This window comes from Stigmatopora nigra, chromosome 4 (genome assembly GCF_051989575.1).
Source record: "Stigmatopora nigra isolate UIUO_SnigA chromosome 4, RoL_Snig_1.1, whole genome shotgun sequence".
Lineage (NCBI taxonomy): Eukaryota > Metazoa > Chordata > Actinopteri > Syngnathiformes > Syngnathidae > Stigmatopora > Stigmatopora nigra.
In genome coordinates this window covers 1415377-1429013 of record NC_135511.1, presented here as the reverse complement: position 1 = coordinate 1429013, position 13637 = coordinate 1415377, and the positions used below count along the sequence as shown (strand labels likewise).

At 44.1% G+C, this 13637-nt stretch overlaps 1 protein-coding gene and 1 pseudogene across 1 annotated transcript in view; one reads left to right on the top strand and one right to left on the bottom strand.

Moving 5' to 3' along the window:
• The first annotated feature begins 2004 nt into the window (after window positions 1–2004).
• Window positions 2005–13637, top strand: part of LOC144195897 (general transcription factor II-I repeat domain-containing protein 2A-like) — a 24212-nt pseudogene continuing 12579 nt past the window's right edge.
• Window positions 7408–13637, bottom strand: part of LOC144195896 (protein Spindly-B-like) — a 61457-nt gene continuing 55227 nt past the window's right edge. Inside the window, 1 exon segment of the mRNA XM_077715766.1 lies at window positions 7408–7682. Coding sequence (XP_077571892.1) covers window positions 7668–7682 — 15 coding nt within the window. The 3' untranslated portion in view covers window positions 7408–7667.

Sequence of the window (13637 nt, the reverse complement as noted above, 5' to 3'; positions counted from 1 at the left end):
TCTCGGGCCTCAGGATGGTCCACTCCCCCGCCTCTGTAGAGGCGGCCTTCAACTTTCATTCCATCTGCCTCAGTGTGTGTTCCTGTGTTCGAGTTTATTTAAGTGTTGGCCAGTAGCCCCAACATTCTGGTGCCGAAATCCGGGAGGTTTGGCCTCCTGATTTTGGATCGCGAGAAATTAATCCAAAAATCTGACGTCAGCTGTCTCCCCATTGAGGAGAAGGGTGATCGATTTTCCGCGATCCAGAAGAAGGAAGCAAATTCATCCCACCGGACGCAGAGCACATCTAAGCGGTAAGGCACTTTTAAAATTAATTTGTAGAATCCAATCCAGTGTTGAGACCCCGTCTTTCTAGAGAAGAAAGATGCTCCGTGTGTCGGAGAAAAATGTTTCTTTACCGCTCCCCGTAAGTTAGGGGAAACGTTCTCGGGATTTGAGAGGTTAGGTAAATTAAACGGGAGATCAAGGTAAGGATCTCGAGATTTCTGGAAGAGTTCTAACTGAGTGAATCACCAGACAGAGAGGAGGTGGTCGCAACCCTCCGCCAGGGACTCCAAGGATTGCGTTAAAGATATAGAAAAAATATTAGAAAAAATATTATACTGTGCCAAGAGAATGAAAGAGCTTAAAATAAAGAAAATATATATAGAATAATAAATTTAAAACTTGCAAGTAATCTTCATAAGGAGAAATTTAAACCAGAGCACTTGTGACACGCTCGTAAATCACGTCGTTTGCCGCGCAAAATAAGAGTATAAACGACTATCTAGGCGGGTAAATAAGATAGTAAATTAAACGGGACGTCCCTAGAGAAGGTGAGTAAACACTAAATAAAAACTAATAAATACATTATAAGAATAATGGAATATATAAATATAATTTTTGAATAAGCAAAAATCTTCAAACAAAAGAAAAGTTGCAAAAATGGGTTTAACAAACAGCAAAGAACTCTCAACCGACATGAAGTTTGTGCTGAAGCATTTTCCTGATAATTGCACATATATGAAAGAATGGAGGAAGAATAAAGACAAAGAGTGGGATGGGAGAATGTGGGAGGAGCCATTACGGGCCATAAAGCGTAAATTACAAGTTGAGAAGGCTATTGAAAGAGAAAAAAAGGAGAAGATATGTAGAGAACTTCAATATATTCAAGTTTAGATCGTTCAGGCCCAATTAAGCATAAAATATGTATTTAAGAGATGGCGGATTGGGACGGGACATCCCGAGAGAGAACAAGATAAGGGCGGGGGGGGGGGGTCAAAAGGGCAAAGCACACGTGAAGAAAAAATGGCTGAGCCGAGGACAAAGGAAAAATGGCGGCCAAATGGGGTGAAAAAAGCCTTTTTCCCTAACCCATCCCAAAACTCGCCAGCATGACAGTTTTGATGGATGCCAGGCCTGCTAAATGACGGTGGCCCCCTCCTATCCCCCCTCTCGTACCAGGCACGGGGGGGGGGGGGGGGGGTGCTCTTGGAATGCCAGACAAGAGACGTCTCAAGTTACATACCTCGCACCAGTAAGAGCAGAGAGAGATAAGGATTTACAGGCAGAGGAGACAGAAATGGCATTCATCCAAATTGTTAATGATATCAAACGAGAAGAAAACAATGCAGAAATGGCATTGATCCAAATTATTAGGTAAAATTTAGATAAAAGTTTAGATAAAATAATTAATTTAGGAAAGGCATGATTTCTCTGGGATTATGTGAGCATCATAGATCATTCAGTGCACGGAATGATGTGTCTCGCTCGCCCATCAACAGATGAGATATGCTTTAGCGCAAGTCATATTAATGACTGTTAGAATATAACGGATTGCATAGACATCAAACAATTGATGGCAACCAAATGCCGTTAACCTAGTTCTTTTGAGAACGATTACTGCTGATAGGACAGCAAAAGGTGGTTAGCTGCCAACCTCTCCACTAGAGAAAAAAAATTGCTGACCACTGATGTCTGAGTATGAATGAGTGTGAGCGTGAATGGTTGTTTGTCTTTTTGTCTTTTTGTGTTTTTGATTGGCCAACCACCAAGATATAATTGATCCCTTAGATATCAAGGTGGAAAAGGATTTAGCAAATTGGAATCAATTTCTGAAACTGCCAATAAGCCCTTTTCAAGGATGGCAGCGAAGGATTGGAAATTTGAAATCAATTTCTGAAATCGCCAATAAGCCTTTTTGGATGGCGATGAAAAATCAAGGAAAATTGTTTAGTCCAAAGAAATTTTTTGATGATAATGCATTGGATTGGAGGAACAAATCTGCAATGCGAAATTTTGAAGCACTGAGAAAAACAAAAACAGTGCATCATATGAAATTCCAAAGTACCATTGATTTATAGGGATAATGGCATCCAAATTGTGTTAACAGATTAATTGACTGAATTGACAAAATGTTCCATATTTCGTTACCATACCAAACGCCATTATTCACTACACGATTGGAGCTGAAGGATGACTCTAATCTGGCTATCTGTATAAAAGAAAAACTTTAAAGAAACACACTAATTTTGAGTTAGCAGAAGAAGACTGTGTTTTTCAACAGGAAACATGGAGAAGACGCACGAGCAACCCAAAATGAGAACGTCCATACAACTCTTGCTGACCAAACAGCAGACATGAAAATAGCTGAAAGGAGGATGCAGATCCATCTTTGCACTGTAAGGAGGTTCTCTCAGTTGAAACGTTTGAGGAGACAGGTAAGATAAGCTTATTGACGCGATCAGACGTAATGGGAAGCATCCAATATTGATTGGAAAGATTATTGCTCGAGGAGCAATGCCATAAACCATAAGGAACTTTTTATATTGGTTTTATTGTCTCCATAAAAAGTGAAAGCGTTTCAATTGAGAACAAACCTTCTTACAGATTTTTAAAGTAAACAATTAGAGAGAAAAGAGAAACTACAATGGATAGATATGTAACTAAATTTTGATTTTATGCCAGATTATTGGAAAATGATGATTAAGAAAGTTTTAAAGGAGATGATTGGCAAACTCCAAAGACAATGGAATATTACATTTGATAAAAAGACTACTAGTTTGGGATATTTTGAATTTCAAACAACTGAGTTTAATATGCAACGCGATACACATTGTTAATTGAATTGGGAATGAATTTTAATTGCCCTAAAGGAAAATTATGCTAGAAAATATTAACCCTGATAAACAAGGGGTGGTTACATTTTAGTAGGTTAAATTCTTTTTAGAATTATAAATGTTTACATTTGTTTCTGGATATTAATTGATGTGAATGTAACTGTTGCAGAGAGCGGGAAAGCTGTTTTCCTGAGGAGAAGGCAGCCTGGTTTGCTCTTTGTATTTTTCCTATTTTTAGCATGATTAGTTAATTTGTGTAATTGCAGGAAAGGAAAAATCAAATATAGTTTTTGATGTAAACATGGAAGCAGTGATCAAAATAGAATAACAGCTAGTATATCTACTTTTGACTGATAAAGCATTCAGATTTTCACAAGCAAAGTGATGGAATAAGTAAGATTGTTGTGATTTTTGTCCATTAGAGAATTAAGCCCGACCAAGTGGCCGTATGCAGGTGTTGAGCACGCGCTAAAGACGACAGCAGCTAAAGCAGCAGCGCAAACACTTACTGCACAGTATTCACAACAACAAAAACTGAGTCAAAAACAGTATTAATTGATAGGCAAAACATTGCATCACATAAGGTAGAGATGCATCTATACAGAAAGAACACAGAACAGTCTGCAGAAGACCTGTACACAGCTAAAGGCCTAGCGTGCCTCCCAAAAATTATTCCAAAATTGAGCCATGGATTGAACCATGTCTCAACAGGGGGGATGACGGACATGGTACAGTGTGTGTTCCATGTCCCAGAGGTCTAAATACCTACTTTTAATTTTTTGGTGTTTGATTTGTTGCAGTCATGGTGTGCAAGGTAACCTCAGGCCCAAACGAGGACAACGTCCAAAAGAGTGTGGGACTGGTAGAGCAAACAAACGTTCATGGAAGACCATTTCAACATCCTTTATGGAAGGTGAAACATGACAAAAGGCTAAGGGCAAGGCAGACCTAATCACAGAATGGATGGTAACATGTTTGGAGAAACTTGTCCAAAGAACAGGCAAGCTGCCGTGATTCCCTTTTGTCTACTTTGCAGGAGGTGATGAAGCCAGGTGACTGGATGCTGATCCTAGTCATAAAAAGGAAGTCCTGGTTCTCTCCATGATGGGAAGACCCATTCGTGGCCCAACTCACCAACTTCCACTGCCGCAAAGATGGCTGAAATGTCAGTGCTTTCACCAATGCCAGGTCAAGGTAGTTCGAGACACAGGTGACTCTGAGTAGACTGGAAGTTGGACGGTATCAAAACCCTTGTCCGTAAAAAACTCATCAGTCTACTCACCTGCCACGAGCACCCCTCACTTAACCTTGAGCTTCCATAGACTTTGCACCTCTACATATAGGCCACAGTGAAAGCTGTTGCCACTCACATCACAGTGACTGTACTGTCAGTGACTGCCTGGGCGTGTCTGAAAGCCCCGCCCACTGAGACTCTAGTTGGAAAACAAGATGGTGACATACTCCTATTACAGAGGAGAGTGAATTGGTATGAAAAGAACAATCTGGAGAACTACTATGAAGAAGATGTGTGGTATCCTGACATCCTGAATTCACTGGGTCTAGACGTCGCGCTTAAATCTGCAGTGAGGCAGATGAGATGCATTCCTTTTAAGGGTAACGAACATAACAGTAAGCGATAAGGGACCAAAATCAGTGCAATTCAAACCACATGATTCAATCTGGGGTGGTGGTGTTCGGTCGTGACTACAAGTGGTCCACTCCCCCAGAAAATCATACTGTCGCAACTTTGCCAAATCCGAGTGGGTAAAGTTATGTAAAGACATTGAACTGTTACACGAGTGTGGATTAACCAAACTGATCCTGGCCCTACAGGGTATAGCCGATGATTTAAAAGCCCTAAGGGAAATGGAGTTGCAGGAGGATGGAGCCAATGATGGAGATGCGTGTGCCATGATGGGAGAACACTGCTGCACCTTCATCCCAGATGAAACCAATACATGACTCGGGCTATAGCTGAAATGAAAGCCTTGGCCAACACGGGTCGTGGGTTTTCGATTGTGTTTAAATTTGCAACTCCCTCACTTGCGATTTTGTTACGGTTCTGTATTTTCTATGTATGAAAGTTATGATTCGAAATACTATCTAGCACATGCTGGTAACTTACAATGACATACAGTATAACCGCGTGGCAAATCATAATGGAGATTCTTCCACTCTTTCAAAGTGTGACGAGTCTCGGTATGTCGAGTGCTTCGGGTTATTGTACTTATTTTGACTTAAAAACTGTGTCCACTCATAAAGAGGGACGCAGACGGATTTTTCTCGGATAACCCTAAAATTACCTCAAGTTTTTGCCTCTGCCTTGACAAGTGATTTTATTGTTTTCCATACCCCTTGATAAATAATGCTGATGATATTTGCATTCTAGAATCTGGATAGGAGGGATATAAATTTATGTATTTCATGAAAATTCTTTCAAAGTAACTATAGGGGGGAAATGTGAAGTATAGAATGTATTCTTTACTACTTTTATGCTGTATAGTCACTTGGATAGAATTTTGCAGAGACTAGTGGTAAGTTTCCTTCATAACACCTATGAGTTAGGGGCAAGTCATTTACTAAGACACGCCCATTTCTCTGTGTCACTTCGTCCCGCCTTAAGTTTGTACCTAGGTCACATGACCCTTTGTTAATAAAAGGGGCTACTCTGTTGGAGGTCGGTAGGGGATTGGAACTGGTCAGGCAAGGAGACGGACTCATCTCCAAGCGCTGGCACCTCCCGACCCCTCCCTCAGCTGATGTCTTTGAAAATCTCATCAAGCCGACTCTGCGTGTGCTACCTCTGATCCGAATTATTGAATGTATATGGTCTTAAACCTGACACCGGATCTACAACATCTCCAGGCCTGAGCAGGAGGCACTGGAGAATTACATTTCCGATGCTCTAGCACATGTGCAAACTAAGGCCTGTGGACCATATCCGTCCCGTTAGGCTTTTTGATCCGGTCCGCCGACGTTGTACAACTTATAGTAAAAATTAACGACCTCATTAATTTCCCTTTCCCCTTCAGTACCCTCGTTTCCCCGATAGCTGGCGCACTAGTCTAGACCTTTGTTGGAGTGTAACCTTCCAGCTGCCATTTCCCCCTTCGGTAAAAATGAGCGGATCAAAGAAAGGAAAAGTGGACACTGAGTGCCGAGTGTTTAAAAAAAGTGGACAACAAAATATTTTTTTACTGATGTACGATCAACGGCTGTATTTCTGATATGCCAAGAAACGGTTGCAGTTTTCAAAGAGTTCAATATCAGCCGTCACTTTGCGACAAAGCATATTAACTACGCTATCAAGCAGTCAACTCAAGAACGAGCGGCTTTGGCTCAGAAGTTAGCAGCTAATTTACAGACTCAGCAGATTTTTTTTCCGCCGACAAACTGCGATTCAATTGTCAAGTACCAAGGCAAGTCTGCTGGAGTTTTTGAAAGAATGTATGGTAGAGACAGCAGATCTTGTGTCCGGAAAGCAAAGTCAAGTTTGCAAAAATCAGTTTATCATGCAGGACAGTGACTCACCGTGTGGAACTGATTGATGAAGATTTAGTCAGCGAGTTATTTAAAAAGGCGTAGACCTTTAATTTATATTCACTAGCGCTGTATGAAAGCAACAACATTAAAGACACTGCTCAGCTCCTAATTTTTATCCGAGGGATAAAGGACAGTTTTGAGATAACGGAGAAACTTTTGAGAATGGAATTGCTGATGAGGAAAACGTGAGGAGAGGGCTTATATGAAAAGGTGTCTGCGGTCATTGAGGGAATGAAGCCTTGGAATAAACTTGCCAGTGTCACCGCGGACGGATCGCCAAATTTAACTGTGAAAAAGGTTGGGCTGCTGAAAAGAATCCAAGATAAAGTGAAAGAAGAAAACATTGACCAGGATTCTATTTTTCTTCACTGCATCATTCATCAACAATCTCTCTGTAAGTCTGTATTGCAGCTTAATCATGTCGTGGATCCAGTTGTAAAACTTGTTAACTTCAAACGAGCAAGGAGACATAACCACTGTTAGTTCATTACTTTCCTAGAGGAAACCGATGCGGATCACCAGGACTTACTTTACCACACTCGTGTCCGCTGGTTAAGTTTGGGGAAAGTGTGCCAACGAGTGTGGGTGCTCAATGAGAAGATTCGTTCGTTTTTGGAGAGAATGGGGAAATCAGTCCAATTACCTGTGCCGAGTGATAAGGACTGGCTTTGTGACTTTGTGTTTGCTGTGGACATATTGTCACATATGAATGAGCTGAACGTTAAGCTGAAGGGGAAAGATCAGCTTGCACACATGTACACAAATGTGAGTACCTTCAAATCCAAGTTGATTTTATTCTCCAGCCAAATTTCAAACAAATCTTTTGCTCATTTCCCCACAATGGTCATGCAGAAGGCCTGAGACGTAAATAAATACTGCAAATCACTGGATGACATGTACAGAGAATTCTGTCGTCGTTTCACTGATTTTGAAAAAAAAATGAGAAGTCACTTCAGCTGGTGTCCTGTCCCCTGTCACAAGACACCAAAACAGCACCACATGACTGCAGTTGGAGCTGATCGATCTTCAGTCTGACTCCATCTAAAAATAGAAGTTACATTCTCTTAAACTGAATGACTTTTACGCTTCACCTAATGAAGCCACGTTTCCAAACCTCCAGAGGACAGCACAGAAGATGCTGACATTGTTTGGCTCGACTTACGTGCGTGAGCAGACTTTCAGTGTCATGAACTTTAATAAAGTCCATTACAGATATCGGTTAACTGACCAACACCTCAAATTTATTTTGAGAATTGCCAGCACAAAACTAACTCCAGATTTAGATGCACTGGCAAAAAGGGAGAACAACAACACCGTTCCCACAGAAATGTGAGTTTCTCTACTGAGTTAAAAATAGCAACTTGCACATGTACGCACAGCAGCAGTACAGTAGCTTAATTAACATGCCATGCCGTTCATCCCTCTGAATTTAAAGACTGTTTTCTTTCGTTGAATAATATTGTTTTTAATGTTGAAATTTAAATTAAGTTTAAATTTGAAAATACATTTTCACCTTCAGTTGTTTCTTTTTTCTTACATTTCAATCCCTAGGTTTGATAAATTACATTGCGTGTCTAAATGCTCTTGGCCCGGACCCTCGGTCAAATTTTAGTATCCATTCTGGCCCGTAAGTCAAAAAGTTTGTCCACCCCTGCTCTAGCAGCAGGACAAATTCGCCCATCGTCCTCCCCTGTTGGGGCTGGCTTTTTCTTTATCGACAAGAAGGACGGTTCGCTGCAACCCTGCGTCGACTACCGAGGCCTGAACGAGATCATGGTCAAGAACAGGTACTCGTTACCGCTCATTGATCGGCCTTTATCCCGCTGAACGATTCATTTTTTCAAAGCAAGATCTCCGCAATGCTTACCATCTTGTCTGGATTCGGGAGGGGGACGAATGGAAGACGGCCTTCCCTGGGCAATTTTGAATACCCAGTGATGGCTTTTGGCCTCCGCAACGCCCCAGCAGTGTTCCAGTCACTGATTCATAACGTCCTCCGAGATATGTTCAATCAGTTTGTATTTGTCTATCTTTTTTTCCACGTAGCCTTGCAGAGCATGAGCAGCCGTGTGCCTGGTGTTGCAATGCCTCCTGGAAAACCGCCTATATATCAAGGCTTAGAAATGTGAATTTCATGTACCACAAACCACCTTTTTGGGGTATGTGGTGGCCGACGGGGAGGTGCGGATGGATGCCACAAAGGCGGAAACCGTAACTCAGTGGCCCAGGCCCAAAAGGAGAAAGCTACAATGCTTTTAGAGGTTTGCAAATTTCTATAGGCGTTTTATCAGGAACTATAGCGCGTCGCCGCCCTCCTCACAGCACTCACATCCACGAAACTACCGTTCCGTAGGTCAGACGCAGCGGAAGCGGCGTTCATTGATCTGACATCCCACTTTACTTCTGCTCCCGTTCTCGCCCACCCAGACCCTAAAATAGCAGTTCCAGGTGGAGGTCGACAGCTCGGAAGTGTGGGTCGGCGCTGTTTTCTCCCAGCGCAAACAGGCGGAAGGTGCTAGTCAGCCTTTCACGGTTCCAACAGACCACAAAAAAGTTGAATACCTCAAGTCGGCTCGGAGGCTGAACCCTCTTTAGGCGAGGTGGACCATGTTTTTTGTAGGTTTAATTTCATGTTACACTATATCCCAGGTTCCAGGAACAGGAAGCCTGGTGCGTTATCCCGTGTTTTCCATCCCCCGAACTTGGTGGAGCCCCCAATATCCTAGCCCCTTCCTGCAATGTGGCTATTATGAGGACTGGGCTGGAGGCTGAGGTACTGAGTGCCCAAGATTCGGAGCCGGAGACAAGATGAGGTACAAAGAAGGACCTTTATGTTCCCACCCCAATGCATTCCAAGGTGCTTGAATGGGCCCACACCTGCCACCTGACCTGCCCGCACACGGGCAGTGTTGCGCCAACGCTTTTGGTGAGCGACGTTAAGGGCAGATACACGATCCTTTGTGTCTGCCTGCCACGTCAAGTCCTCCATCAAGCCGAGCTCCAGTGTACTCTGTCCACTCCCAATTCCTAGCCGTCTCTGGACTCGCATCACAACCAGCTTCTTCACATGCCTACCTAATTCCCAAGGTAGCACTGTCATACCAACCATCATTGACCAGTTTTCCAAAGTTGCACACTTCTCCACCCTCCGCAAACTACCTTCAGCCCAGGAGATGGCCACCCTCCATACGCCACCTGCATGGAATCCCGGCCGACACTGACTGGGGTCCACAATTCACCTCTCACATCTGGTCTGCTGTTCAGCCCTTAAGATCACAGCAAGCCTCTCCTTGGGTTAACATCCACAGACTAACGGTCAGTGTGAGCGCACCAATCAGCAGTTGGAGACAGCGATTCGCTGCACCACCCATGCCGACCCAACCACCTGGAGCGTGGAGTATGCACACAACTCCCACCCTAACTACTCCTCCAACCTGTCCCCTTTCAAGAGTTCCCTTGGCTATCAACCCCTCTTGTTTCCTTCCCGTGACCGGACGTTTGGTCTTCGGGCGTTTGGTCGCCCGGACGTTTGATCGCCCGGTCTTTTGGCCGCCAGGTTCGCTCCCTCTTATGAGACCTGACCAGATGTGGCCGTATCTGGTAAAAGGCTCGGGCTGCGCTTCAGCATGCTTCCACTCGTGCCCAAAGGCAGGATAACCGACATCGTGCTCCCGCACCAGCCTATGTCGTTGGTCAATGGATATGGCTGTCCACCCGAGACCTCCCCCTAAGGACCGAGTCCCGGAAGCTGTCCCCCCCCCACCACTTCATCGGCCACTACGAGATCGAACAGCCCCTCCGCATCCACCGCCGCCTCCGCATCCACCGCCCTTCCGCATCCAGCGCCCCTCCACATCCACCGGCCCTCCGCATCCACTTCACTCTTCACAATTCCTAAGTCAAGCCAGTCACAAAGAGCCTGTTGTCCTCCCCGACCCTCCCCCGCCTCCTCCGCTCATGACCGATGGGGGCCCGGCATTTCTTATGGAACGGCTTCTGGACGTTCGCCGCCGGGTTCGCGGCCTGCACTATCTGGTAGACTGGGAGGGGTGCAGTCCTAAGGAGTGCAGCTGGGTTCCTGCCCGCCACATCCCGGCCCTCATCCGGGACTTCTACCAGGACCACCCGGGGGCTCGTCGTCGCCGGACAGGTGACCCGCGTAGGGGAGGGTGTACTGTCAGGTCCCGGACCAGATTGGTGGCCAGTTGTGCCTGCCACCCAATCACCGGCCCAGTCCCTTATCACACAAACGCTTCCAGATGTGATTGATCAGCCAGTGGGGAATATTTAAAGCCAAGAAGAACATGACCACCCTGCTAGATTGTCGTAATCAGTTCACTGTTAATTACCCTCTTGCATTGTCTCCTTGCCTGCCTCTACTAATCTAAAACCTCTTGTTTTTCCTCCCAGGATCCCGACCACGCTCAGCCCCACAACCACGGACCACATCCTTTCCTCAAGTAACTCCCCCCCAATCTACTCACTTTTTGCCTTTGCCCGTCTCTTGGACGATTCTTATAAAGATTCGATATCCGGACATGCTCCCCTTGCCTGCTTTGGGGTCCTCCATCCCCGATCGTAACAAATCCTCTTTTCTAAAGCAGACGGCTTCTCTAAGTTCTCCTCTACCTGCTGCCTGCTCTCAATTCAGTTCCCAATATCATTTCTGGTTGTCTAGTTCTAAGAGAAACTATGAGCCCCATAGAGAAAAGGCTTTGTTTTCCTCTCATGGTCAAGTTCATAGATTTTTATAGTTTTTTATCCAATGGAAATTGTTTCAGGAGATGGTTTGAATCCTAAGAAAAATGATCCCATCTCAAATTCAACAAAGTGTTTTTTGTCCTGTGAGATAGGTTAAAGGTTCTCATCTTGAGGGTGGATTCCGGGTGAAGCTTCCGATCCGGGCAAATTTTGCTCTTCGTCACGACAGAAAGCTTTCACTTCCAAAAGCTTCTACGTAATGAAAATTGACTTGTCACAAGATGAATTATTAGTCCAGATATAATGTTCGAATACATTTTAAAGCAGGGGTCTCAAACTCAATTGACCTGGGGGCCGCTAGAGGCAGTCTGGGTGAGACTGGACCACATCAGGATTTCCACAAGAAAGCGCTGATAAAACATTCCAACGTTATCAAAAATCTTTATTTTTTAACAAAAAATAATGAATTAAATAAATTAACTTAAAGATGAATACAAAATAAATCAATCATTAATAAAAAAAATTAAATAATAATGAGCATACAGTAGATATACAGTGGCTGGCTAAGTAGAGAAAACTAATTATTTTTATTCCATTTCAAATGTCTGTATTAACAGCTCTTTAACCTTTAACTTTCTGAACTTGAATGGAACATTGAACATGAAATATCTCTTGCCTAGTTCTTGCTGCTAGAGACCTGGCAGCGCTTCTTCTCACATAGCTGAGTCACATTTGGCTTGAGGGAGGAAGCAGTGGAGACCCTCAATAGAGCTTGAAGATGCTCATCCGTAAGTCTGAACCTATTCCATTTGAAGCTCAGGAGGGGCATCTTGCATATCAAAGGAGAAGGGGTCTTGAAGTCTGCAAATCTGTGATCAAATTCCTCCTGCCGCTTCGAAATGGCCTCAACATATTTTTCACCACAGAATGGTGTGCCTGCATCTACAAGAGCCTTGCATGTTGGGAAATGGCAAAGGTTTGTCTGAGACAGCTGGGATTTCCATAACTCAAGTTTAGTGCAGAATGCTCCCACGTTGTCATCGGCAGCACTGACAAGTTGCCCCTGCCCTTGTAGCTTCTTGTTCAGTACATTAAGCTCATGTGTGATATTAACATGGAAAGCTAAGTCCATGAGCCATTTGGGATCACTTAATACACAGAAACAGCAACCCCGTCTATCTCCATGAAGTCTTTTACATCTGCTCTCAACTCAAAAAATCTCTTCAACACTTTCCCCTGCTGAGCCAACGTACCTCATTGAAGTAGACCACATCCCCATATTCTGACTCAATTTCCTCTAAAAAGCACGGAACCTTCTGTGCTTTAGGCCCCTGGATCTGATTTGGTTGATGCATTTCACAACGACAGACATCACATTGTCAAACTTCAGGCATCTGCTGCAAAGGGCCTGCTGATGAATAATGCAGTGCAGAGCTATGGCCTCCTCCCCACCTTCCTCTTCCAGTTTTTTTTTGAACAAGTGCTACCAGTCCATTCATCCTCCCCATCATTGATGGGGCTCCATCAGTTGTTAATCCAACAAAGCTCTTCCATGGCAAACCGACATTCTCAATGGCATCACACAGCTGGTGAAGCAATTCCTTAGCGGTGGTCTGACCGTGCATTAGAATTACTGTGAGCAACTCCTCCATCACTTCAAAATTGTCATCAACACCACGGGCATATATTGCGAGCTGGGCAGTGTCCGTGATGTCAGTGGTCTCATCAAGAGCCACTGAATATACACTGCAACATTGTGCTTTCTCACACAGTTGATCATAAATGTCACTTGACAGGTCAGAAATGCGCTCTACCACGGCGTTGGCAGAAAGGCGGATGTGGTTGAAGTGACTTTTCTTTTCTGGACAGACAATATGTGCAGCCTGTAATATGCTCTTTTTGATAAATTCACCTTCTGTGAATGGCTTTCCTGCTTTAGCAATCAGCTCACAAACGGCATTATCGACTGCTGCATTACTTTCTTTGGTAGCTTTCTTGAATTTATTCTGTTGCCTCAGAAGACGTGTTTTAAGACTGGCAACCTGGTTGGCTCTCTCATCTCCCTGGTATTTGTCGTACTCCTCAGCATGTCTCGTAGTATAATGACGTTCCAAATTGTATTCCTTGTGCACCCAAACTTCTTCAGTGCAAATGAGACACGTCGGGGTGCCCCTGTGCTCAACAAAGAAATATTGCACTGCCTACTTTTCTTGAAACTCTGTGCTCAACACTGACCTTTCTCTTCACGACAGGCTTTGAAACAGACATCTCTGGGGCTGTAACATGTGTTATCAC